Source organism: Apostichopus japonicus, chromosome 20 (assembly GCF_037975245.1).
Source record: "Apostichopus japonicus isolate 1M-3 chromosome 20, ASM3797524v1, whole genome shotgun sequence".
Classification (NCBI taxonomy): domain Eukaryota; kingdom Metazoa; phylum Echinodermata; class Holothuroidea; order Aspidochirotida; family Stichopodidae; genus Apostichopus; species Apostichopus japonicus.
The window spans coordinates 32336396-32364291 of NC_092580.1; the positions used below are offsets into that span (position 1 = coordinate 32336396).

General features: G+C 36.8%; 1 protein-coding gene across 2 annotated transcripts in view; it reads right to left on the reverse strand.

Annotated features, from left to right (window-relative positions):
- LOC139961669 (reelin-like) overlaps positions 1 to 27367 on the reverse strand; it is a 65176-nt gene extending 37809 nt beyond the window's left edge. Inside the window, exons 1-17 of one of the 2 annotated variants that reach the window (XM_071961053.1) lie at positions 26230 to 27364; positions 17530 to 17764; positions 16946 to 17034; positions 14910 to 14982; positions 13000 to 13148; positions 11937 to 12033; positions 11067 to 11307; positions 9577 to 9740; positions 7541 to 7692; positions 6861 to 6973; positions 5755 to 6092; positions 5377 to 5486; positions 4933 to 5002; positions 3535 to 3768; positions 2576 to 2746; positions 1318 to 1551; positions 330 to 463 (exon numbers count right to left, since the gene is read on the reverse strand). In XM_071961053.1, the coding sequence (XP_071817154.1) occupies positions 330 to 463; positions 1318 to 1551; positions 2576 to 2746; positions 3535 to 3768; positions 4933 to 5002; positions 5377 to 5486; positions 5755 to 6092; positions 6861 to 6973; positions 7541 to 7692; positions 9577 to 9740; positions 11067 to 11307; positions 11937 to 12033; positions 13000 to 13148; positions 14910 to 14982; positions 16946 to 17034; positions 17530 to 17764; positions 26230 to 26431 (2806 nt within the window). In that variant the 5' untranslated portion in view covers positions 26432 to 27364. Of the gene's footprint in view, positions 1 to 329; positions 464 to 1317; positions 1552 to 2575; positions 2747 to 3534; positions 3769 to 4932; positions 5003 to 5376; positions 5487 to 5754; positions 6093 to 6860; positions 6974 to 7540; positions 7693 to 9576; positions 9741 to 11066; positions 11308 to 11936; positions 12034 to 12999; positions 13149 to 14909; positions 14983 to 16945; positions 17035 to 17529; positions 17765 to 26229 lie in introns of both variants that reach the window. The other variant, XM_071961054.1, reaches the window with a different exon arrangement.
- Between the last annotated feature and the right edge of the window lie 529 nt (positions 27368 to 27896).

A 27896-nucleotide genomic window follows, 5' to 3' on the forward strand; every position in this document is an offset into this window, starting at 1 on the left:
AGAGGTAAGTAGAAATAAAAGGTAAAAATATTACTTAGCAAGAATGGAGACTCCTAGCAAACAGCTCCTCTTCTCACCATTTCTCATATTTCAAACTGGCTTCAAGATGGAGGAGTAGGGAGGGTGCCAGGAATTTATTCTTTGTCTATTTCATTTCCAATTAAGTCCTACCAAAAAAATCTCCTTTAATCCCCTGTTCTATTATTTCAGAAGGAATACAGAATACAGAATGTGGTTTCTGCCAATGTGATGTACAATTCAGTCAACTACCAAATTCATATAACAAAGTTTCAATAGATGGGGATAAAAACAAAGAAAATTTGACTCACTGTCTCTCAGGTTTCCCCCAAACGGCGTTCCACATCCCATAATAATATCAAACTGAATCATATAGTCTGCCCCCAGTTGGAGAGTATACGTCTCCAGGTAACGGTGGCCATCTCTCTCGTCCTTGCCGCTGAAACTGAAATAAGAGGAAAGAAAATTAACAGATTCGAAACAGAAGATACAATGCCACTGCTAAGGATTTTACTGAATTGTAAACAAAGTAATTACATCAAAGAGGAGTTCTATTGCAGAGGGAATAAAACAATTCCAAAACAAAGATGGGTGGGGGAGGAGGGCTGGGCATGGAGGTGACCTAATGAGACACACAGAATAATTCAAGGTCATAGGGCAAAGATCAGGGTCATAGTACTATTTTCTTTCCTTACTCCTCAGTAAACTGTAGAAGCTAGATGGCATGACGTTTCAATCCTAGCAGGATCTTCTTCAAAAGTTTGCCTTTGAAGAAGATCCCATTAGGATCTAAGCATCAGGCCTTCTGACTGTTACATATTTACCTACACAGACGTTTTGCAATAGATAGGCAGTTTGCTTTTAACAGTTTTATCTCTCACATTGATCTTCAGTAGACTGCTAACTTGTCATTTCAAAGAGGTTTTCATACCCTCATCCCTGTGGTCATCTTTGCACATACTTCCTCCAGACTTGATGCTGCAATCTATATTTTCAGCTAGAAACCCACAGTAATGTCATAGCCAATTATGAAGGTGTCACACATATCTTAAAATTGTATGCTAAATCTTTCAAAATTAAATTTGGCATTTAAATTATCTGCTACACAACACATAACCAGATATCAGGCATGTAAGGAGAATACATTACTGTTAGCATAATTTGTGTAGTGGTTTCGTGTACAATGCCATGGGTCTGTGCGAAATATCTGCTGAACTTCTCGGCATTCGTATAGTTAATTTGGACATTTTTTTGGTAGGGGGGAAAAAACTTTCCCTGCATATTGGAGGAAGGACTCACAACAGTGTACTGTCCCTGCCACAGGCATTACCAACTTCTCCGAAATGGAAATTGATTGCATCATCTACTCTGTTGTCATCTTCGAAATTCACAAAGATAGTGTACGGCGTGTCGCTGAGCCGGATATTGTCGACTGCCCAAACGCTGCGGACTTCTCGAGACTGTTGAGGTTGCCACCATCGAAACTTACAAGTGCTGCCTTTGGCTTCGTCTGGTAGCGCTATGAGAACAGTCCTGAAAAAGAAAACATTTTGAAAATATATAAAACTTCTTTATAAATAATATCTATATGAATAATAACTCAACTAATTAGGAGGTAGCAAAATGCAGGTCAGAGGTTAAATAACTTCATATGTTCTTAATTATCAGAAGACGAGTGCAAAGAATGTTTAGTTCATGTCGTAAATTAATTGACACGTGTCATCTATCATCCTACCTGACTTGGATTCCTCAACACCAACACAACTGATTTGATGATTTCAATCAAATGAGTCTCTAAAAATGTACTGTTTAGAATTTATGAGGTCAGAATTAATGAAAATTTAGGATATCAAAATGATCAATAGTATTGGATGAAAGTGTCTATGATCCTCATCATACAAGTTCACATTCCTTTCTTCTGCAGAAATTAGCTGAAATTCTTGTTTTTTCAGAAATGCTGTTGCTAACCATTTCCTCTACATATGGTGAAACATGTTATACTTCCCCCCAACCCATCCATTGGCAAGTATCTTAAACATGAGAGAGAAAAATATCACAAAAGAAGCAACAAATACTAATGCCATTATTCTTAAGAACCTAAGACAGTTTGAATGATCTCTTTGGAAATTTAACTTAAGCAATCAAATGAACAAACAAAACACAGTTTAAGAACAACCGCAATTATTTTCAAAGCACAAAAATAATTGGCTGAGTGTTTTTCTTATAAATTAAACCAAATAAACTTAACAACAAAAAAGAAAAAGGTAACCAAAGCCAGCAAACTTGAAATATACAAGAGAAAAGACAAATCATTCTGAAAAATTTCTAAATATGGCAGCTGGAAAATATTTTATGAACGATTTTTTTTTGTTTTAAATTTACTTCCATTGCTCATTTTTATACATCACCAAGATGACACCAATTTGACAAACATAAAACTTATATATTCAGCTATATGTTTCATCATTTGATGTTTAACAAGAATGAACATAAGTAAAAATCCCCATCCTTATCATTTAAGATAAAAATGTATATGCGACCATTCCATACACTGTACCTTGGTTCCCGATAACCAATTGAGTAAAATTGTTTCAGTAGTTCCCAGGTAGTGCCAGCGTTACACGAGTACATTAACAACACCTCGCCAGAACGGTCATGTGACATATCAGGTGATGGACATGTATTGGTGGTAGAATGGCTGCCGACCCTGATTGTAAACTGCAGGTATCTGCCGAAGAAAGATCCACAAGAATTTAAACCTGTAGAGTGCAAACGCTCATGTCACATGTCTCATGTTACATTCATTTACACACTGCTGCGTCAATGGTTCGACGTTTGCATCTGGAACTGTGTCACTATCTCAGGAAAAAATCCATATTTTTTTGCATGAAAAGGTATTAAAATAAACTCCTGCCAGTTTTCATCCTTGTCACATATGACCAAAGATATTTTCCTGGGAAAATAGGGAGAGATACCCCAGAACAAAGTTAGGACAGGAATCTTGTGTTGCAAGAAATCCAATTTCTGAAAATGATGAAATTAAACACCAGACAAGAAAAGGAGTTTGTGTGACCAACACAGAATTTGACACATTACTGATGCACTGGATTGGATTGTCTCAGGCTCACCACGTATACATACATACACATTGTCTCACTTTTTCACTTGTAAAAAAAAATCCACAGATTTCAAAACATTTTCAAACTAAATAACACACACATCAATACATGTGTAAACATATAAAACTGGTTACAAAATGCAGCTATTCCCACATGTCAACATGTGCATTCTTTTGGGTTTGTGTGAACAGATGTGATAACAGGTACAGGTTGCCATAGGTAACTAAGCTATCATCGAGCCCTATTAAGAGTTGATGGAAGTCTTTGATAACCTTTTACTGGCAGTGCTTTTGCTATATCTATATCTATATTTCAAGATAAGTACAAAACTGCATAGAAAGTGATGAAGATATCACACACACAAGCAATTAATATTACGAATGTAATGTTTTCTCACCCCGATGTACTAGTATTAAATTCAGTTGTTATCATGTCTCTGTCGCCCGGTTGATCAAAGACTAAGGCCTTCCCGGAAACCAAAACACCGCACTTGAATCCGAGGGAAGCACCTCTGACATACGGTATGAAAGGATCTTCTTCCAGTGAAAAGACTTCAAAGGTCCTATTAAACTCAGTGGGTAAGTTAAACACTGATATCTCACAGTTAATACCAGTGTATTCCTCATCACAGCTGTTGAAATGGAGAGAGAGAAGTGAGAAAAGATCAACAAATCATTCATTAATATTCAACATACTATAGTAAACAGAGAGTTATTTGTGTGAAATGAACATGTGATAGTTGCTACACAGATCCCAAAACTTGTTTACTCCACTGAAGGAACTCACCTACTTCAGACGATGGCCTAGAAATGATACAAGACTAGGAATACAGTAGTCAGGTGTATGACATTACTAAAACTAGGAATTGTATTTGTAAACAAACACACTGGAGACGCATGGCACTTTGATAATTCCAGAATACTAATACTCTGTTAGGGTTACACAGAATTGCCTAGAAATGGTACAGGACTAGGAATAGAGTAGCCAGGTGTATGACATTACAAAAACTAGGAATAGCATTTGTAAACAAACAACACTGGAGGCTCATGGCACTTTGATAATTCCAGATTACAAATAACCTACCTGTTAGAGTTACATATGAAAGACTCCTGGTGACCACTGAACTTTTTAAGCTATGTCATTGCACTCAAACACATGCTAGTGCCATGCAACAAATCTGGGAAACATATTTATTGATTCTCTTAAGCTCCTTGAAGCAGCTCCTCAGAGCAATCCTAAATATCTTGCCCAGACTTACTGATATCCCTGGCAGATATTGAACTCCCAAATGTTGACAATGCATCATAAGAACAATTTACAAAATTATTAAAACATGTTTTATAAATTGCCCCATTCTAAAAGAAACAACTGAAAAGCTAGGTGTTCTGTTCCTGAAGGCATCCTTATAGATAGAGTTCACTTGTTATAGGCACTTTGAAGCAGCTTACTCATTTATGGTAATATATTTAGGGGTGTGCTTCATACACCAACCATTGACAACCGAGCAAAACCGTATCCTAAAATAGTAGTCTCCCTCCAGCTGTAGGGATAGTTTTCAATGCAGGAACCAAAAAAACCATCGCTGGAGTGAGGTTTCATAATTAGAAGTTATGAAACAATTTTTATTCAAGCTTTCATTAAACAAAAGCAAAGTGTACACAATCTCTTCATAGACGGTCCTACTACAGTTCATTTTGATATATTATATATTTACCGCCATGTATCTACAGTGTAATTCCATCAATTTTCTTTACAGAAATATAGTACAACCCAAATTAACTGTGCGGTAACTTACACACATCCTTCTGCAGTACATCTTCCATGACCGTAGCACATGGTGACCTCACACTGCGAGCCAATGTAAACTGAGAATAGAGTACAAAATATCAGCTGATATATATATATATACATATATATATATATATATATATATATATATATATATACCATCACTTCAGAAATAGTTTCTTGACATTCTCTGTTTCTTTCATATTGAAGATTGAGATTCTCAGAAATACTTTACCAGACGACTTAACTTCATACTAAATTATCTCCGATAGTGTATTTCTCTTGACATTGTGTTGCATGAATTTGGATACTAGTTCCATCATACATCAAAATTCCCACTGCTGCCACCACCACAATCATCACTGCTGCCACCACCATCACCACGATCAGTAAAATCACTACCGAACACCCAAGGTATGTCATTTGCTCCATCACAGCAGGCAATAAATACCTTTATCAATCGCCCACTGGATATCGGGAGAAATGCCCTCCTGCCTCCATCGGAACCTGGTCTTAGTTGTCATTGCCGGATAGGGCAAAGGAATGGTTTCTCGAAACCAACTATTTGTGGTAGGCAAAAATATGAGTTAAATTGTAAAAAACAGCATAATTCTGTAGAAATTATATAAATTGACTAACACAACATCAGAAATGAGCAAAGGCACCCCATGGCCAAAGTCACACAACATGCTGTTACAGAGACTGTTATTGTAAAAATAACAACTTTCCTTAAAAATTCATCGATCAGATATGCAATTTCTTTGTCCAGTATATTTTGTAAAGTTAATAATTTTTCATTCATCGCATCAAATCCATAGAGTTTGCTGACCTGTTTGAGTAGGTGGATGACTTATAAACAGACTCCCCTATTAGTGGGACACCGTCACAATTCCCTGGTAAGCACTCCTGCTGGACGAGAGACCAATCTTTTCCCTGGTTGGTTGAAAATTCAACGGCGACCACTCCCTCGTTAAATCCACCACAGTCTGCATTCAATTCAAACTCGATGATCGCTGATATGTGTGATGGTAGCCATGGCAACAAGGCCAGTTGATCAATGGCCCAGACGTTACGACTCAGGCCTAAGTGTCTCTCCTGGCTGAGACAGAACTGTGTTAGGCTGCTCCTGGCCGATGGAGGGATGCCCACGGATACCAGACGGGGTTTCTGTCATTACGATGAAACAGTATGAACAGTTACAGTACAGTGTGATTTTCTGCATGATATGTAATTTAAAATATATATTTAAACAGGTTAGCTTAGGCCTCTAAAACAACTATATTTATCAACTGAATGTCTTGGAACCAGGAAAAAAAGGATTAGGACAGTACCCTTCACATTTAGCATACAAAAAGACTAATTTCAAAAAAACCTGCTCTACCACTATACCCCTTCTGCCTCAATCCACCTCCCCCCACCCTTAACAATTAACAAAGCTTTTGAATGTTTTATGCATTATGCATGTTACCAGATGTTACCAGATGATTAAATCATGTCATTTTTACCCAGGCTCTCTGGAAACCATTTTGTACATATTTGATCACTATTAGGAAATGTTTTATCCTGGGACAGAAAACAAAGAAAAAAAGACATACCTCTGTCAAAAGGTGTTAAGTAAGAAGCAATTAGTATAGCAAAACATTGTTATTGAAATTTTGAATACTACAACATTGGAGGCAATTAGTGAATGTTACTCTTTTATCTAATAGCATATTATGAACAGAAAGGGGTACCAAAAAAATGGTTACAGTGAGCGGGAGGGGAGGAGAGTGGAGGGGAGGAGAGGGGAAGGTAGGAGAGAGGGATTGACAAATGTTCTCCATCTGACTAAATTATGCATAATTAATGCATAATTAAATTAGAGATATAGGATCAGGTTAATAGCACTTAGAGGTATACCACCATGACAATCTACAACAAGTGGTGCGGACTTGCCTTGTACACAAGATGAGACAATGTTTGTAGATGTATTCTCTGACCGCCAGCGACAACTGCGTAAACCGACACAGCGTATTCTGAGGAGTCGGCCGGATCACATGTTCCCCCGCCTGAAATATAAAAACAAAGAATAGGAATGGTTCCAACAATTTGCTGACAAAAAAACCCCAAAAGACTACCCCTTTTCATAACTTAGAAGTGCTCCATACTGTTAATGAGAAATACTACCTTGTTTTACATTGTTTGTAATGAAAAAGTGCCCTTTTATTATTTCAAACTTGTCCTTTGTAGAGAAATTAAGAAAAATGTAAAATACAAAGTGCAGATGGTTGAGATACTGAAATTTGTGGTACAGAATGCACAGTGAGTGATTTTTTTTTGGGGGGGAGGGGACATTTGTGGAGTACCCCCTCAAATCAAAGTCACATGCCGGACTGCCCTCCAAAGTTGTTACCCACTCCTCCAATGCCTTCAATCAAGGTTAAACACCGAGCTCCAAATCTATTTTCTATCGTCAAACACACTCTAAATGAAAGGTATCCTCGGTGCTTATGTGACCTCACTGTATTAAAAGTAAAAACATAATATAAATATAACATCAGATATGAATTCTATTGTAACATATTGCAGACAGCTCTTCAATTTAAAAAAATGAAAGATGTTTGATATTTATTCACCCATTGAAAAGTAAAACCTCAGATTTCCAACATTTGTGGCATCTACAAAAGGCGTGCAAATGTAGCGATCATTTGCGCCGGCGAACACCATGGAATTCTGGGAATGTAACAGTCCACATGCATTGCCTAACTCTGACCCAGCTATATCCCAACTGTGAAAATAAGAAAACAATAAATCATTACTATGAGTTACATGCATCATTAATGTACCCCCACAGTCATCAGATATCCATACATAGACTGTCTTTAACATTCAGGAAGGGGGGGGGGGTGTGTGTGCAGTATTTCAATATTTAAATTAACTTGTATATCAAACAGTTATACAGCTAAAAAGAATGCAGCACTGCAACGAAGAAAAGAGAAAGACTTCAGGCCCTTACTAAATCACTCACTCTCTAATTCTTGTTGTTGATGAAAATCTAAAATTATCTAGAATTATGCCATAAATGTTTTGTTCCTGGAAAGGGATAATTTTGTTACCAAGGTGACAACACTTTACACGGCTAAACATTTTGTCAAAGATATTAAAACAATCTTAATAAAAATGAAAATTGAGCTATTGTATATAGTCTTAATGTTTGTCACATGTGACCCCAAATTAAAGTGCAAGGATTTGATTGGCTAGAAAGAAAAACAAATGAAAGATCTTGATTTATGCAGGAAGTAGATACTCCCTTCGTTGGGCTGTCGAGGAAGGAAAACGTTACTTGTAATGTTGACAGTCGGTTCTGTTTGTTGCTTTCATTCCAAAGTGGTACGATTTTGGAAGGAAGTTTTTGAGAGCTCCAAGCAGGCCAAGGGACAAGTCTCCTTGAAGTGGGGTTTGAGGTTCATTTACAAAGTAAGTTGGGTTTACAGCCTAGTTTATGAAAAAACATTACCGTTTACGAACACCATGCAAGACGATACTTGCGAATGGACTGTCAATAAATTAGATTTTTCTTTTTGCCTTTGCAATATTGCTTACCAAGGGTACGAGATAATAGTATTATTTTGGAAGGATCAATAAACTTTATATATTGAGGAGGTCCACTGTGACAAGGTTTAGGTACAGGTTGGGGGGGAGGGAGGTAGGGAGACATTCTTGCATTCAATACATTGTTTCCCAACAGGACCATAATTATCAGTCAGTGGGTGCATCATCAGTGAGTTCTTGACCCAAATCCCCCCCCCCCAGCCCTCATTCATGTCATTTGTTAAAACTGCTATTTTAATATTACAATGGTAATCATAAATTGGGTGGGAAGAAGCAGAAAGACCTATACACTAAGATAACAGAAATGTTAGAGGCTCTTTATGTTTGCATCGTAAAACCTTTAAACATTAGATAACTGAATAGCAGAGTTCAACAATTGAAAATTTGAAAATGCTGAGGAAAGAGCTACAAAAAAAAAAACAAGCACTGACCAGTGAAATATGCTATTTAAAGGTATTTGTTATTAACAGCTTGTCAGCCCATGAACTGGTGATGCCATTTCAGAAACAATTCCTCAATTTCTTAAAGCAACCAGTTCAACCATAAAAGTACTCTCAGCCAAGATGTTTATAGATTTTATTCTCATTTAACCTATAAGGGCAGGTAGATGGAAAAAGTGCAGTAGGTGAAAGGAGACAGGTAAGTGAGGTGTTATAGTTAGTACAGAATTTGAAGCAGTTGCTAGGTAACCTAAACTGAGTGGATAAGAGGAAAGAGACGAGGAAACATCAGATCCGTCTGTAAGCTTTGCCTAAAATATAACGAATCTTCTGGTGTGTTGCTCTTGACATTGCATTGCTTGAATTTGGAAGTGCTGTCATACATCAACATTCCCACTGCTGCCACCACCACAATCATCACCACCATTACTGCTGCCACCACTATCACTATGATAAGTAAAATCACTACTGAACACACACGATATGTAAGTTGCTCCATCACGGCAGGCAATTAATACCTTCAGCAATCAACCGGCTGGTGTCGTTTCTTGCAAGTTACAATATTCTGAAACATATCAGAAACAATGGCAGGAAGTAATAATAATAATCATAATACAAACCCTGCGGGGAATCCAGGATCATCGAAATTCTCTGTGAAGATGACATCACCACTGTTAAAGTATTCTGACAAATCGAGGTCATGTGATATGGCAAATTGATGAAGTTCCCCCTGACTCTCACCTCCGTTGAAATATAACACAGTCTCATTGGCATCACAGGCATTCTGTGAAAACAAAACAAGGTTTACTTCGTAAGATACAATTTCAAGAAATATAATCTTGAAATGTTTATGTAACAGAAATCCCCTTAAAGGATTGGTTCAGGTGTTTGACATGTCTATTTTGTATGAAAGAGCACAGAAAGACAAAAAGAACAGTGAAGAAACTACCATGATAGCATGCTCTGTTAAGGAGATATGACACTTTGAAGATATCAAAATTTCTTTGAAAATGACTGATGTAGAAAGACATACTGTGAGGGTATGATGTCACATCCTCACTTCCTTAACATGTGTGAATATATTTCTTTAAAAATTATTTACATTTTTTAACACATTTGAAAATAATATAATCAAAAATTCTTCAGATGTTTTATCTCAAATACTTCCTTTGACAAATATGAGATCTCCTGACATATCGTTTGGTTGAAAGTCATGACATCTCACAAAATATTTAGGAAAAAAAAAAGACTTTTCAGGAATGTGAGGATGTGACATCACAGCTAGTCAGATTTCAGCAGTTTCTACACAATCTGATAAAACTTTACACTTGAATATCTCTTTAACCGAAAAAGATATTTGAACAGTTTTTTCACCATTGTGTTTCTTTAATTGTCCTCTTTCATATAACATAAACATGTATGACAACTGAACCAATCCTTTAACTACATCAACTGCTTGATACAAATGATTCAAATGTTCTTGTTTGCTCCGAATGTCACTTCCTAGATCTGAAATGTTGGTTCCCTTGATTCAAATGCCTGCTCATCTTATCCATATGTCTACTCACCTAGACAGATGTCTGAGCTAGGATTTTAAGTGAGACCTTAGTTATATATCCAACATGACACAAAATGTTCAGAGGAACTGTTATATTAAAATCATTAAAGTCATCTGAAAAACTTTGACAAGTGAATTTTTTAGAAAGTACTTCGTAAGCAAACATAATATGAAATATTTTCCTTTACCAACAATTTTTTGGATGTTACCCTTTTCTTGTTTTTGCACATATGAACATATTTAAGTGGGACTGAAGTTTAAAAAATCTATCAAAATATCTATTCAATTCACTGTAAGATAAATAGAATATTCAAATAACATCAACATACATTGACAGGAATTTTGAAAAAAAAACGGTCACAACATGTCACAATCATTCCCTCCTTCACCCCCCCCCCCCCGCCCCTGGTCTTAAATCTCAAGAAAATAACCAAGCTGAGGCAGCGGTCATTCATTATTTATTATCACCAGATACTTGAAACAGAGTATAGTGGCAAAGAACATGTAGCCATGACAACATCATGTCATTTTCATTGTCATGTTTTAACTTACTGTGATATCGCCATTTGGGAAAAACAACCAATGACTAGGATCAAATAAATCAAAGTTATCTTCAAGCTGTTTGGGGCTGTGTGCCATATTGGGTATAATGATATTATCCAGAGCCCAGCAGCCCTCGAAACTGTGCGCATCTGCGGCTAAGTCCTGGTGGAATCGAAAGGATACCCCCTCCGTCTTGGCTTCATCAGGCAGATGGAGGGTGTGAACTGTGGTATCGTGACTCAGAGGAACCCTCGTGAAGAAATTAAAAAATATGCAATAACAGATATGCAGTTTGGATGTTTAGTGTTTTATTTAGAGGATTTAGTGTTTTATTGGCTTATTAGGAAACTATTGGAAGGATATCACCAAAATTCTGAAACAATTAAATTGTTACTTCATTCTTTTATTGGTGGGTTTCTATCAGTATTAATTGGTTCTTCTAATAAAGCGAGCATTTGATATTAGCTATCTGTTATCTATGTCAAACATGCTGCTATAACATTGACAAATCCCACTTTAAATTGATAATTTTTTTATGATATCAAACAAAAATATACTCTGTATTCCAGTAACGTAAATCTTGTTAAATGAGTGAAAACCCGAGAAAAGCAAAACAATACTACTATAGGCATCATTAATTGTACTACATCGTTAATGTGTGTATGGCCAGCAAAAGAAAAGTATTCAATTTTTCTTACTCAATTCTGTCATACAAAAATATCTTTGAGATAAAAAGACAGAAAACTGGAAACAAATCATGCAATTTGATGACTTTGTCAAAAGTCATGAATATGGACATGAGATTCAAAGGCAACATTTTGAGGTGTAAATAAATTAAATAATTCTTGTGTACAGTAAAGTAGATTATTTGACCTGTACCTGATTTTATCAATGAGATGCCAGTCCACTCTGTCATCAATGGCATATGATATTGCGATGCTGTAGTCATTTGGACCAGGGATGCAGGACCCTGCAGCTGTGGTTAAAAGGCAACATTAATGTTATCATCATGTAGATCAGTTTTAACATTCATGTTGGTACATTTGATATACTACTGGATACTGAGAAGCCAATCAAAATGCAGCTCACTGGATCGACTAGCCAAATTTTCACTTCAACAAAACTTTGTGACAAAAGTGAAAAAGTTTAAAGCTTTTGTAGTGCTCCCTCCTCTCACATGTTTAATGAAAATTATGAAAATTGACCAGGCAGGATATTTTGTTAAAACAGATTGGAAACATTAATTAATCACAAATTAACATCCATTTTATGATTAAAAAGGTAAATCCCTGAGGATGTCTGTAGTAATTTCAATCAAATTAAAATTCTTATTTTGATTAATATTTGGTATTTTTGGCAAATTGTCAGATGAAATGCAAACAGTCGTTGTAAAATTAATTTGAAGAAAATAACAAAATATATTGGAAAACAGTATCAAGTGATGTATACTGGTGTAGATTGAATTCATTCAAATTGAATCGAATGAGGTTGAATTGCTTATACACTGTACCCTTCATACATCAGCAGCTCAACTCAATGGTTCAGCATTGGTTCAGCTCAGTGGTTAACGCCGGTGCCTTTCAATCATAAGGTTCCCGGTTCGAGTCACTCCAAGATTAATGTATGTGGTCCAGTTACAGAGTTGTTTACAATTCATAATCTAGACTTTAAATATGAATCTAAGAGACTGACTTCGGTCAGCTTGCGGCTTTGATAAGCCAGTGATGGCTTCTTCCCGAGTTCCTGCTTGCGGGAGGATCTAAAGTGCACACATATATACATACATGCACACATACCCACATACACGCACACATACATACATAACGACTGATTTTACTATCAAGCACAGTAAACTATGCACATGTATAGTCTATCCCACTTTTGGCTTTGTTTTTAATAAGCTATAGTTTGAATCTTCATAAACACAACATACGTTACTTACAAACAGCGAAATGCATGGCGGCAGCGGTCGTTGTATTTAGATACACCGATATCAGCTCCCTCTTCCCAACAGGTTCACAGAAGACCATTGATTTACCATGAAGTACTATACCACAGTATTCACTAATCCCAGCACCGTAGGCCTCTGACCTGGAGAAGCAAAAACCCTAGATCCGTAAAGTTTAGGCATGGGTAAAATACAGACGGAATATTCCAGCAGTAATTAATATTGGATGGATTAGCTCAGATATAACAGAATGGTCACACAGGGTAAAATACTTAAAAGTAATTTTCATACTGTTACATATGATCTTGAGTAGTTTCTTGTGATAAATAAAAACCAGACTTGAAAAAATGACATGAGGTTTCGACAGGAATCAGATATACCTGAGGTTTTAAGATAGTATGTTTGAAAGGTTTCTTTTGTTTTGGACATTTGTTGACCTAGAATGAACTTTGACTTCCACCACACAAACTCAATCATAGTTACTCATTATGAGGCTTTGCCATACAAAGAATGATAAAAATCAATATAATCTTTCTTGATATATCGTATTTACAAGTTTTTCATATTTTTACCTCCCTAAAATCAAAATGAAGGCTTCAGTTGAAAGCAATATGAGACAACCATATACAAGGTTTTAAGATCCATCCAAGGTTCTTCACTTTATATATTGTGCTTACAAGGTTTTAACATCTTGACCTCTGCTGACATGAATAACCTTTGACCTCCAATTACTGTCGTCATCCTTCAGTCTAATTTCTGGTTGTCTCAATGTCCTAAAAGACATAAGTCCCCCCATCCCTCCCATTTCCACAATCTCTTATGACTGTTAATTTTTTCCTATCTAAGAGTTTGTTTTTATTAAAGGCGATGGCTGTGTAATCACATCCAGAGTAGATTACTTTATGACTCATCGTGATGTCATCCCAGATGTGTAGGCTAGGCATGTACAAACTCCTCCTAAATGGCTTCCGATTACATTAGCTTCCTGTTAAATGCACTATGTTGACAACAACTGATTAAATCTTTCTTAAATCTTAGAAAGGAAACTTGTTATCCACAACATGATGATATTTAAACGAAAACTGGGCAGTAAGAACCTGAATTATATTTGGTATTTTTGGTTATTTAACAATTTATTCTGCTACTTGAAGTGATTATAGTGAAAGGTGAACCCTTTATTGCAGGAGAGTTCAGTGTGGACAGATGGAAATCAAAAATCATCTCAAACAACTATAACCAATAGAAAACACAAAACAGCAAAAGGTGGAACACACCCCCCCCAACCCCCTCCCCCTTCCCTCCTCCTAACAAGAAGTGTCAATTTGCTTTGAAATATTAAAGAGGGTAATGATCAAACAAGAATAGACAATGATATGTTTAGTATCTATTACACAATGGACATCTTTTGTTATTTCATTTCCTGTGGACTTCCTTCTTACACAGGATCGCTTTTATCTTTAAACAGACAAGAACAGTAAACTCCACTTGTTACAAATCAATTCCTCTTTTATCAATTTGGTACAAATTGTATCTCATCTTGTTTTGGATATTTTGAGAAGCTTTGAGTCAATTTGTGTGGATGAGTTCCACAAGATTCTTCAAATTTTGTCAAAGTAACAACAAAAATGATCACACGCGGCCCCATCTCCTCTTTGTCAGTGATTTTATTTCCTTCTCAACCTCTGGAGAGGAACTTTTAGGAAACCACTAAATCATCTGTTAAAATTATGATTTAGGGTTCGCAAAGTGTCTGCACAAAGACAAAGATCTCCACAAGTTTAGGTCTCTTTACAAATTAACACACTCTTAAGAATTTCAACGAACAATCCCTAAAGGTTACTGCATGAGAGATTGTCGTTTGCAAGGTTTGCAAAGGGGATGGGGTAGGGGGAGGAATAACTCACCATATAGTGTAATCCAAACCATCAGAGGAATCAAAGTCATCTCGAAGAATGACGCCCTTGCTGTGAACCATCGCTACCACATAAAAAATTGAAAGTAAATTATTTCGAAGAATTTCCATGATAATTTAAAAAGTGCACGATCCTTCAAAGTAAATCGTTTCTACACAACCATCCATAGTTTCTGCTATTCTTAAATCCTCTTTCATCAGAAATCATAGCAAACAAAATTTTTCGTTAAAGATATCCCCCATTTTTGATCTGGTATGGAATGTTTGTTTCGCGAAAAATTTCCACCGATGAAATCCGATCAAAAGAAGATACACAACAATGTTGCTATAATTCCAATAATATCATGTTTTCCATCAAATCAATAAACCAACAATTGTCATGTTTTAAAGAAATATAGAATTTGTCTCCATGTCTTCAACATTTGTGAAAAACATGCTACTACATCACACTTTAGATTTCTCACAAGTAGTTAAAGCTTTAATGGAAAACTAGCAGAGCCTTCCACATGTGACCTTTTGGCCTTTTCGGCCTCCCCGAGACGATTTAACCTTTCTCCATAAACAAAGGATTGGAAAAACCTTGCGGTCACTTTACCAGGCAAACCATCACTAATAGATGATAACCAAGCAGTCACAGCCCATGCGAACTCTTTTGCTCTTTAACTTCCTGCCGACCAAACCGTTATTTTTTAACTAACAAGACAACAAATTTTTAAGGGCAAGCCCTTCTAGATTTCAAAGGAAGCGACATCTGTTTTCTTAATGAGACATCGGAGCCATTAACGAGAAGAAGCAGAGATTAGCGTAGTTTTTATTGTGCATGTTGACTAAGGTCTTCTGGTGACATAGATGACACGCCTCTGTGTACCATATCATTGGGAGTTTGCAACATTTAACCGTTACCTCACATTGGTTACAATCCAGGAAGTCGTTGGACCACAACGTTTGATTTCCGTCGGAAACGAAATAGTTTCACAGGTGTGAATTAAAGGCCGAAACTATTCCAATAGAGACCATATTCAAGTCCAACGAGGTGTGAAAGTTGTTTTTAAACGTTTTTAATTTAAAACATATCAAGCATCAATCTGCAGTTTACCTGTGTCCACATAATGCAGCTTACTTAATTGTCCCCACAAGGGGCTTACTTAAATGTCCTCACAAGCCATTAAGCGAGTATTTTAAATGTGTTGTACTGAGTATATGCCTCAACCTCCAGTAGTATTCCACAGTTATTGTAAGTTGTTAATGGCTGACAATCATCTCACTAGGAATTTTTCATAGTTCTTTCTGAAATCATATAATTTGCACTCCTTTTTTTTCTTTATTTATTCCAGTATAAATATAAATTTATGAATAGGATAAGAAGTACATAAAAAGGTAACATATAATTACAGTGATTAGTTAGAGGTCAAATTAGTATATTAAAGTATACTAAAGATATCAATTTTGAATATTAAAATACTTCAGATGATTATAACAAGGGTTCTAAAACTCCATTTTGGGTAAAAAGTGCAGCTCTGTACGTGAAGGAATTTCTAAAAAGTGTGATTCTAAAACTTGGATTGAGTTGAGGATTTCTTAAATTGTATTTTGAATTTTTGCACTGAGAGGTCAATTCACTATGATCTTCGCAGGCAAGTACATTTTTGGCAAGTCTAACAAAATCATTTTGGGCTGCAACAAAACCTTACTTACAAGAATATCACAGTCTAAGCATAATATATTTGCACAATATTTTAGGAAACTATTAATCCTCTTCCATCCTCTAGCATGTATGAAGTGGTACCACTGGAACTGCATAAATAATATGCGGTAATATGGAAGTATTAAACACCTTCTTACGTGTTTCAATAGGAAAGTGGGAAGCAATATATGTTAATGTTGAAACAATATAATATACTTTAGATAAGATCCTTGAAATATGGTTAGTAAATGTTAACTTATCATCGATGCAGACTCCTAGGTACATAATGTGGCGAAAAAATGGGCATGTGCATGTGCATGAACAAATATCTTTGTGTTACATACCCATTGCTTGTGAAGAAGGCCCTAGCTCACATAGTTCTGGTGCTAAGGTATTTCTGAAGAAGATTGCACCTCTTCGAGAAAATGTCCCACTGGAATGAAAACAAGCAACACTGGCTTTAATTTTGAAGTAAAGATATCCTTTGAAAGAATGAGATGGAAGTCTTTTCTTCTTAATTAATTAACAGTGCACATTTTAGTATTAATCAGAGAAGAATGTCTGCGTCTATTATGGATGATTAAATATAAAGAATGAGAGGGGTAGGATGGGATAGGGGTGGGGCGGGGTGTAATTAGAATGAGTAGCTGATTAATTAGAAGATGGAAATTCTTCAAACTATATTAAACTTAATTACCAAGTACTATGTTTAAAAATAAATAATCGATATGTCGAAATCACCCTTATCACTTTCAAAATGGCACCCAGTGCGTTCTTTGTGGGGAAGAGAAGGGTGAGGGAATCACGTGACAATGAGGAGAAAACTCACAAACATTGGTGTCCAAATAAATCATAATTCTCTAAGCTTATTTTCATACATGAGTAATGAACAAGATAACTGTAAATAAAAAATGGAAAAATCCCTCACAAGAAATCGACGCATCCAGAACCAGATGGTGGCGCTTGCCACCAGAATGAATCTGCCACCTGTGGCCTACGCATCCGTGTCGAGTGGACCGAGGAGCACATATGTGTGGCCTCGGACAGGCCCCCGCTGCTTTGCCATCCGTACGGGAAGTAGTTTGGTAGGTCAGTCTCAGAGGGCACTGGTAATAAATCGTGCACTACGATATAATCAAATGGTCTGTTACTGGTCAAGTCAACTGTCAACAAGAAAGAGAAGAAAATTGGCTCAAGTTTCATTATTCAACCTATTATAAACAGACCTTGCAGCTCTCGTGAGGCTAAAACACGACATGCAGCTGGACCAAACGATACATGACGTGTGAGTCACAATCATGTTAATGATAATCATGAAACAATTGCTAATGTACTGTACAGGAATTAAGGCCCGGTCACACTACAGCGATATTTTATCGGAATACGGTCCGATTTTTCCGATTTTAGGCCGAAGAGTGAGGTTTGTAGTAGTGAATTTAATGAATGCAGTGGAATATTCGAATACCTACTCCAAATCTGAGGGGTTCTAAAACTGACTACATTCTGAAGTGACGTCACATCGAAAAACGATAAAAATCGGAAGAGAAATCGGATAGCTATCCGATAAAAGGAAATGGAGTCAATATCAAAAGTTAGGAGAGGGCTATTCCACATCGGAATGGCTCAACAGATAGCAAATCAGGTCCTTTATCACTGTGGCTAGAAGACCCGAACAAAAAACAGGCTGTTTCGATTCCTCCGGGAAAATCGGATAGTATTTTGATAAAAAATCGGTATAGTGTGACCGGGCCTTAAACCCAAATTAATGTTGTTCGGTCAAGGAGGGGGCACAATCATGAACTGCAACCAAGTTTATAGTTGTTGAATAAGCTTCTTCTAAGGTTCTCATACTTTTGACTATTGGTGACCTCAAATGACCTGTGAACAAAAACAGCTAAGAACTATATACTAAAGCTCATCTGCACACAACATATGAAGTTGATGAAAGCTACAGTAGGCAATAACAAGTGAGTTTAATACTGAGCTTGAAAAGCTTAACCAACAGCAACATGTTCATACACAATATTACACACACGCACTTTGCCATGAACAAAGAATGGCTTTCTTTGATCTAGCAAGGAATGAAAACTTAGAACACTGCCATCAAATCGAACTTAAGAACCCGATTTTATTTTTTTCTTCATTCTTTGCAGACTTCTTCTCAGCAAAAGAGATGCAGTCACCTTTTCAAGTTAACCAAAAATATTGCTCAATTTTAATAAAAACTTCTGCCTTACTGTTCCTAAACCACGCTTGAAGACCCATGGTTACAGAAGCTTTGAATACTCTGGCTGTTATCTCTGGAACAAGTTACCAGATCACATTCGAACATGCTCTAAACTTTCCACATTCAAAAGTCTACTAAAGACCCATCTTTTCAGCAGTGACCTTTGTCCACTGATTTGGCACTATATAAGTCTCATTTATTGTTATTATTATTATTACAGAAAACATATAAATAAGACTTGAGAAAGTGACAGTTTATTGCAATTAATAAAAAACATTAAACAATAAACATTAATCTTTTCTCAGCAGAAGAACCAAGCTATGAATAATAATCTTGGCTGAAGTAGATCAGTCTTCATATTAAACAGGCCAATTTACCAGCAACTTGTATAATTTGGAGCAAAATAAAAAAAGCTCCCGCACAAAAATAGATACTTGAAAGACACATGGAATGGTTTGCTCAGAACTGAGAAGACAGCTAAAGCCAATTGGACTTAGCTTGAACGCTACATGCAGTTATGGTCATGCCATAAGACCAGTATATAATTTATAATTATTACACAGGGGAGGGGTTTACTTGTTTTTGATTTGTTTATTGTTTCATTTTAGGCCAACAAGACATATCAAAATATTTTATGCAAATCACAAAACACTTTGGCACATATATTGAAGATAGATGTTAGTAACCATGACGATAAAATTGTTAAAACCACATCCAAGTACGGGAAGGGATCTTATAACTGCAGACAAGAAACTAACTTTGTTTGGTGAAAGGTTAATTGTGACTATATAAACTTAAATCACACACGATTGTGGACAACTTCCTAAATATACCCTCTTGAGAGTTTTCACTTCCGTTGATTTCTACAAGTACTTGTACGAGGATACTGTTATTCGGATGATCGGAAAGTGGTCATAAAAAGTTTAAATCCGTAGTCTTAAAGTTGAGAAAACAGGGCAATCTATACTGTAAACCTCAACAAATCCAGACAAGATTTGACCATTTAGCACACATTTCTTTAAAGTCTCTTTGGATTTGACTTTTCTGTTAAATATTATTTCAGATATATTTACCTTAAAGGTTTACTTTTAAACAGAAATTTTATCTTGATAATTGTCATTGTCGAAGAAAAAATGAAAAATTTGGCTGCTATAGTTAATGTTCCTTTTAGCACTTCTGATTTTCAAGATAATCACCTTTCAAATATCCTTTATCTCTGCAAAGCTCCTTTAAAGCTAACTTGATGATGACATCAGCCCTGGTCAATGCAAGCCTAAATGTAATAATAAAGCCTCTTGTTGTAAATTTGATCATGACAATCTAAAGAATCTTTTTTATGGTAATAGTGGTTTAGTAAATTTATAATCACACTCTCATGATACTTATTTTGCCAATCTTTAGGCTCATTCGCAGAGATGATAATATTAAGCTTGCCGTAGTTCTGTTAACTTAAAGGTATGCTGTATTGGCCCCAAATATGCTAGATATTCAAAGATGGTCACCTTTGGTCAAAATTCTTAGACTGTTTTATTACAACCTTTGAGGAAGTTTTTATCACTGGGACATTCAGTCATCTTGTGTGTTCCTTAAAAATTGTCTGAGAACACTTTGGAGAGTAAAGACCTCCAGGAAAGTATTATTTTGAAAACTTCTAGCAATTAAAGCATGCTATAATTTGGGGCCTATAGTGACTACCTTTAATATAACAACAGAGTACCACTGTATAACTGTCAACACCAACAACTAGTTTTGTAATACAACTAGTTTGTAATGCCAAACATGTTATTTGAGGTCATAAAAGTCTTTTGTTTTCCCACTGAGTCCTATGTTGCATCAGAGGAAAAGATCTAAAGGTCAGTGTGTTAGATTAAGTAGTCCAGCCACTTTCACTGATGAGCCTAACATGTTCAATGAGTCTTCTCTCAAATATTGTAAGTGGTATACACACACCACCTGGGACTGATAAAAGTGCAGTTTAACCGTCTACAAAATATCAAAATGAATTTTGTATCTATGCTCAAATTGATGCCAGCACCAACAGCAGTGGCTAAGGGGTTTACCTAGACCTTTTGGTATCACATATGATTAATGCTTGATATCCTTACAACTATTCACAAAAAACAAACTTGTACCAAGGAGGGGAAGGGAAGAATGGAAGCAAGCTGTTCCTACCTATCCCCTCCTCCTTACTATCCCCTCCTCCTCCCACTCCCCTACTTCTCCCTCTCCCCTCCTCCTCCCTCTCCCCTCCTTCTCCCTCTCCCCTCCTCCTCACTCTCCCCTCCTCCTGCCTCTCCCTCCTCCTGCCTCTCCCCTACCCCTCCCTCTCCCCTCCTCCTCACTCTCCCCTCCTTCTGCCTCTCCCTCCTCCTGCCTCTCCCCTACTCCTCCCTCTCCCCTCCTCCTCACTCTCCCCTCCTCCTCCTACCTCTCCCCTCCTCCTCCCTACTACTCCTCCCTCTCCCCTCCTCCCCCTCTCCTCTCCTCCTCTCTCTCCCCTCCTCCCTCTCCCCTCCTCCTCCTTCCCCCCTCCTCCCTCTCCCCTACTCCACCGTCACCTCTACTAATCCTCCCTCTCCCCTCCTCCTCCTTTTCCCTTTCCCCGCATACTCCTCCCTCTCCCCTCCTCTTTCTCCCCTCCTCCTGCCTCTCCCCTCCTCCTCCCTATCCCCTCCCTCTCCCCTCTCTCTCCATCCCAATTAGTGCACATATTTTAAACCTGCACAAAGTGTTACAATTATCCCAGCATCCCATGCTTCCACAGACATAACAGTCATTCAATCTTGAAAACTGATGGGATATTGTTCCAGTCACATCTTAAGTGAATTCTAACAACCTCTTAAGACAATCGTAGAAATTAAAAGGGCATGTATAGAAGATCTTCAAGTAAAAAAAAATCTTCAAACTGGTTCTTGGCTTGCTGCGATCCCTGCCCCTCCCAATGTCCCCATACCCTCTTAATCCCGCTGAAACCCCCACTGTTCCCATCTTCTGCCATGTATCTCTCTGACATCAATTTCTAATACAAAGAGGCCTTTAATTACTGTAAAACGTAATGGTTATGTGACACTGTCATTCATAATTTAATGATTGGTTTCAGACAGATAAACACAGACACAATGTTTTCCTTTGGTTTCTTTATCAGTTAGTAAGATTCTGATGCTACACAACCCTCCAACCCCTCCCCCCCCCCACCACACACACTTTCATATATAAATCACTAAAAGCTGTGAAACATCAGGTCAATTCTTTAATAAATCTCTTAATGCACTAAAACCAACTTTATATCTAATATTTTATCCATTCAAGCACAATCACTCTGAAAGATCCTATACAGATCACATTCCACAACTCTTGTCAAATTTGGCAATAAATGAGTCCAAAGCATTCTTTTTTATGTCACCTGATGCATGGTAAATGATCTGGTCCATGTAGCACCTTTCAAGATATCATTTTTAATAGTAAGCCAGACTCACATTGTTGGTATTAGATTGGAAGACAATGGCATACTTTCTTCACAAAAGAAAGTGGGGCAAAAGTTCTTTCTATAAAAATCTTCTATGACATGTTCCGTAACTTCCCCACTTGGAATTCTTACTCAGATATATACTCCAAAATTGGTCCTTATCAGAGAATAACTTATCCTGTATCACATCGCAAAATGGTAAGCAAAATGGGCCAATTGCTGTACAAGTGAAAAGTTGCATAGCATTTTTTGCACAAAGGGACCATTGTATTTTTATTATTTTGAAGATTGAATGATACAGACTAAAATTTTGTTAGTATTTACAGCAAAGTTTCAATTCAGTATTGGTGGGCAAAGGGTTTGGAACCATTAGCTCATACATTCATTGCCTATAACCATATCTGATTCACATATACTCAAAAAGCATTTTGTTTATATTGTAGATATTATTAACCATGTGAGAAGAAGTCTTTTTCCACTCTTCAATAAAACATTAACTGTTTTCTACCTTTCTATTTCATATACAGCATCCTATGCAACACTAAGAAAGGGATACCATTACCTCCCATCCTCTCCCCCAACCTTCCTTCCCCCCCCCCCCTTGGCCAGGTCTCCCAGTAGGCTAAAGTGGATGGTTTCATCTTCTTTAAAGGTTTCCTTTGCTGCTTTCAGATTATTTCTATAATTATATCACCCTTTATTAAAGAAAAATAAATTCCATCTGAAGAAAAAATTACTTTGAAAGACTTTGGTAACTTTTAGCAGCAGGTATAAAAGAAGAAATGAATACAGTCAATTTTTTTATGTATGGTTCAGAGTATAAACATATATTTTCTTTTAAATCTACTGGTAAATAAAAACCACCTCAATTGATATTCAAGTTTGCCTTTTGTGGGTCACGAAGGGATGAAATTCACTTTCTGAAAACTTTCATTTTTAAACTCCCCTAGAACTTGACAAAAAGGCCTTTAAAATGTTGTAATTGTTTTTTTCAAAATTACACTACTAAAGCACCAATGCCCTGCAGTGACAGCATTATAAACACAACCAAACATATTTGAGAAAAATATAACAGTTCAAAATTGTTTTGAAATAGAGATTCTTGAACCTTTGGCCTAATTACATAACTATGTTTTTGAAATTTAAAGGAGTACAGCCATGATCTAAATTAAAACTAATTCATAGGGAATAATTTAATGCTTACTTATCATATCACAGTGTTGATGTTTACAAATTTACTTCTCCTAAAATACTGAACATTTCCCCTGTACAATTACTTCTATACATATTTGAATAAATTTAATATCAAAATTTGCTGAGTTTTGCATAAAATAATTTTACAGTGTGTAATACCAGAATTTGTTTTTTCCGTTAGTCTGATGCTAAAACTGGACATATAGCTTTAACACTCCTGATCGAAGCAGTGCTTGAAGTGAAATACCGTTCTTTATGCACACTTGACAATTTCAAAACACTGCAAGCCATATTCCATCAACGAGGGAGCGTCAAGAAAATTAGACACTTTTGTGAAAAGGTAAAGCTTGTGTCATTGATCCAAATTTGTTGGAAAAACAAACACGCTGACAATTGACAGACTTGAGTATATATACCCAAATCATATCATTTAGAATTGAGAATTAAAAGGGTGACAGTTGTAGGCCATATCAGGACTCAAATAATTCTATTAATATGTAATTTAATAGTTCTTCCTCTCAGCAGGGTACTGCTTCTACGATGCGTACAGCCAGCAATTTGGTTGGTGATTTGATATTCAATCATATCATGTTTTTTTGTTTTTTTATCAAAATATGCTTGAGGGATAAAAAATGTTTAAATCACAAGATTTAAATTATCGATTCTTTTAAAAGTCACCGCCTAAGGAGTAGTTTTCATGATACATGTAATGTTATTTAATTTGACCCTGCGAAAGTCTGTAGAAATAATGCTGACTGTTAAAACCTGCAGAAACAGCAACCAGTTTTGACACACATTTTAGGTGCGATAATTTGAGGCAGTTCTCTACTTATAAGCAAGTCATAGTCCATATATATTTAAGTTTAAGAAGCTATGTGATGGAGTTAGTTTCTTAAAGGATTTTATTTCACAGCAGGTCCAAAACAGAAAGCAGCATAACTCTTTAAAATTTGTTTTCATACTAAAACTTACTCATATAGCAGGTTTCTCATCAATGTTTAAAATGACAATAAAATTTGAGGTTGGTTTAATACAGCATTACATCTCTACCCTTATCAACAATAGCTTTCCTTCATACTGTACTGTATGGATAACACAATATAATCTAACATTGTGCCAATTGGCAACATGTGTCACAGAAAAAAAGTTGTAAAAAGACGGTCAATGCATGATTCGAAAGATCCACTGTATGATGATAAAATGGGATCAGTCATTGTCAGAATTGTGTCAAAATATGACATGATTGAACATAGGTGCTCAATATAAACTATCAGGCAGGGACCTAAACAGGACATCCAAAATTGTTTCCAGTCCTATGAGCAGCTAAAACTACTGAACAGATCACTTGCATCTGTCCCCGTGATCCACAGTGTGCTAAGGAAATATCATTAACATCTCTGCTCTACAGTGTGGGCATACTGCTCAGAGAGCATCTATTACCCGGTTTCCCTAGATGCATGCATGCTCTATAGTGTGGGCATGCTGCTCACAGAGCATCCATTACCAGCTCTTCCCATGCTCTACAGTGTGGGCATGCTGCTCAGAGAGCATCCATTACTTGGTTTTCCCTATGTTCTATAGTGTAAACATGCTGCTCAGAGAGCATCCATTACCATTGCATCTGTCTCTTTGATCCAGTCTGCTAAGGAAGCATCCTTAATATCTCTGCTATACAGTGTGGGCATGCTGCACAGAGAGCATCCATTACCCGGTTTTCCATATATATACTCTATAGTGTGGACATTCTGCTCAGAGAGCATCCATTACCAGCTCTCGCCATTGATTATCACTTATCACAATGCATTAGAGTGTGGTCATTCTGCTCAAAGAGCATCCATTACCAGCTCTCGCCATCCATTATCACATATCACCATGCATTACATTGTGGTCATACTGCTCAAAGAGCATCCATCAAGTCATCTAATACTACTTGGTATTAACATCAGATCACATCAATAAAACTTAGTGCTGATTGCTTACTTCAAATCATCAGAACTCTGTGATACTAACTCCTTGACTTATATAAATAGGACAAAACATTAATTGCTCACCTCATATCAAAAAGAACTTTATACAATAAAGTATAACCTATGAAAAGGACTAAACAACAAATGCAACAATTTGCTCAAAACTTAGAAAACTAAAGGGAACAATAGCTCTCTGGTGAACCACCATTTAAAAATAATTATTTAGTAATTTTACAATTGTATGAACATCCCCTCCCCCTCACTCCCTTCCCCCCCCCCAATCACCAAGATACAGTAGTATATATACATACATACAATGAATTACAGCAGTTTGAATAAAATACAGAATTTCTAATTGCTAGTTATTTAGCACAAAAGTCACAGGAGGGGGCATCATCCTGGGGTAGGGAGAGAAGGGGTGGGAGTGGTTGGGTGGTGAGTGTGGGGAGAAGGGTCACTGCATCTTCTTACTAGATGTTTTTAAATCTATGATTTAGGGTAAGGCCAAACATGGGTGTTGTTTAAAATTATTTATAGTCAATAACTAACATAGTTGTTGGTGTAAGGGTCACGATTTGTCACCTGTTGGGCACATTCTCGATCCCCAACAGGTAGAAATTTAGGAACTAAATGTAATCGCAAATGGTACCATCATCACTTTTGGCAAAATATTCATAGCAGCTCTTCCCTAGTTAAGCTAGACGGTCTAATCTATCGATCCCACATTCAGAGTTAAATTGTACACTTGAATTTGAAAGTAAGAAATTTACTCACCCAAGTAAAACCTTTCAGGTTCATAGAATTTGGGGTCCCCTTCTATTTCCACCGAAATTGCAATATCCCCAACGATGCCCTCATAGTCCTCCTCGAACTGCCCGCCAAAATTGCAGAGCCTGTAATTCCCGGACGCTGTCGCAAAGATCCATGCCAGGAGAACACACCTGTAGGCTAGTGTGTAGAAACCTCCTCTAATCATGATTAAAAGTATATACAGAATTATCAATCAAAGAAATGTCATCAGATTAAAATCATCTTTGAAGTTGACGGATGAAACATTTCCGAGTCTACAATTGAAGACGACCATGTTCCATTACAAAGAGACAATGTCAGACACAAATTTCAAAATCTCCTTGCAGCGACTCCTGTAATACTAACTATCCAATGTTATCTGTGGTATCAACAGGAATGCCAGTAAGTTTATTTAATTGACAAAATGTAAACTTGAACCGTAAGTGGCTGGGAGTCCTTGTAAGTTAGGGTTAATTATATCAATGAATTGATTACCGATGCTCTGTAAACTTCCTCGACAGACCTTGATGTGCTTGTCTCAACAGTGCGGTCGATTGTTGTGCCATTGGATTATTGTGCACTCAACTGTTGTCCCCTGATGGCGGTCTGCAAAATTTCTACATTGCAAAAAGACATGACCAACAAACACCTGTGTCGTTCAAACGGCAGTACCCTGCTAGGTACGAGACTTTTGGTTTACCTTCCCCTGTTGACTGTGACTCAACTAAAGTAAACAAGCAGCCTCACTAAGACCTTTGATTACAACTTGACTTCTAAACCATTCCTATCTGATGAAGACACAGACACCACTGTTTTTGGTTTGTTTATCAAAGTAGTACAAACAGCACTGCAAAATATCCACAGAGAGGATTATATAAACTTACACTACTGACTGGCAAAAGACATAACAGCAATGTGACCAACCTGGAAACATGAGTATTTTAAAGCTATGAAAAAGATGAAATTATACAGTCAGTGTTCCACACCATCAAATAATTTCCAGAAGCAGGAATGTGCACTCACTTTGATAACATTCCAAAGGCAAAAGTGAGTAGAACAGAATAATTGAAAGTTCCTGGCAATATTGAGTGATAAGCTAATAGACTGTGTGACAGGTGAGAGGAACGTCTGATAACCTAGGTCGACCTACTCAAGTACTTCCCTTCTGTCTGTTAAAGTCACCTGATTAGAGGGCCTGTTCACTTTCAGCCAATCAGAGGCCATCAGTGAGCTGAGGATGATGTTAATTTCCAGCGGGAGAATTTGGGTGCATCACAAAGTCACAGAATCCTAACTATGTGTCAATGATTAAACGATTGTTTCCTCTTTGGCTTTTCACTTTTTGCACTATCTTAGACTTTCTCTATGTTAAGATAGATCTGTGTAAAAGTAAGATGGCCAACTTACGTTTACACATTCTCTTTCACAGGCTCTCTAGTGGATAAGAAGTTTGCTAACAGTTTTATTTTATTAAGATTGATCTGTCATTTAGCATTCTCTTCTTTTCCCATGCCCTTTCCTCATTCCACACACGCACACACAAATGCTACTTTGATCACTTTTTGACAACACTTAAAAACATTTAAGACTACACTTAAAAACATTTAAGACTATAGATAATGGAATAATAGATATTTAACAGAACCATTAAT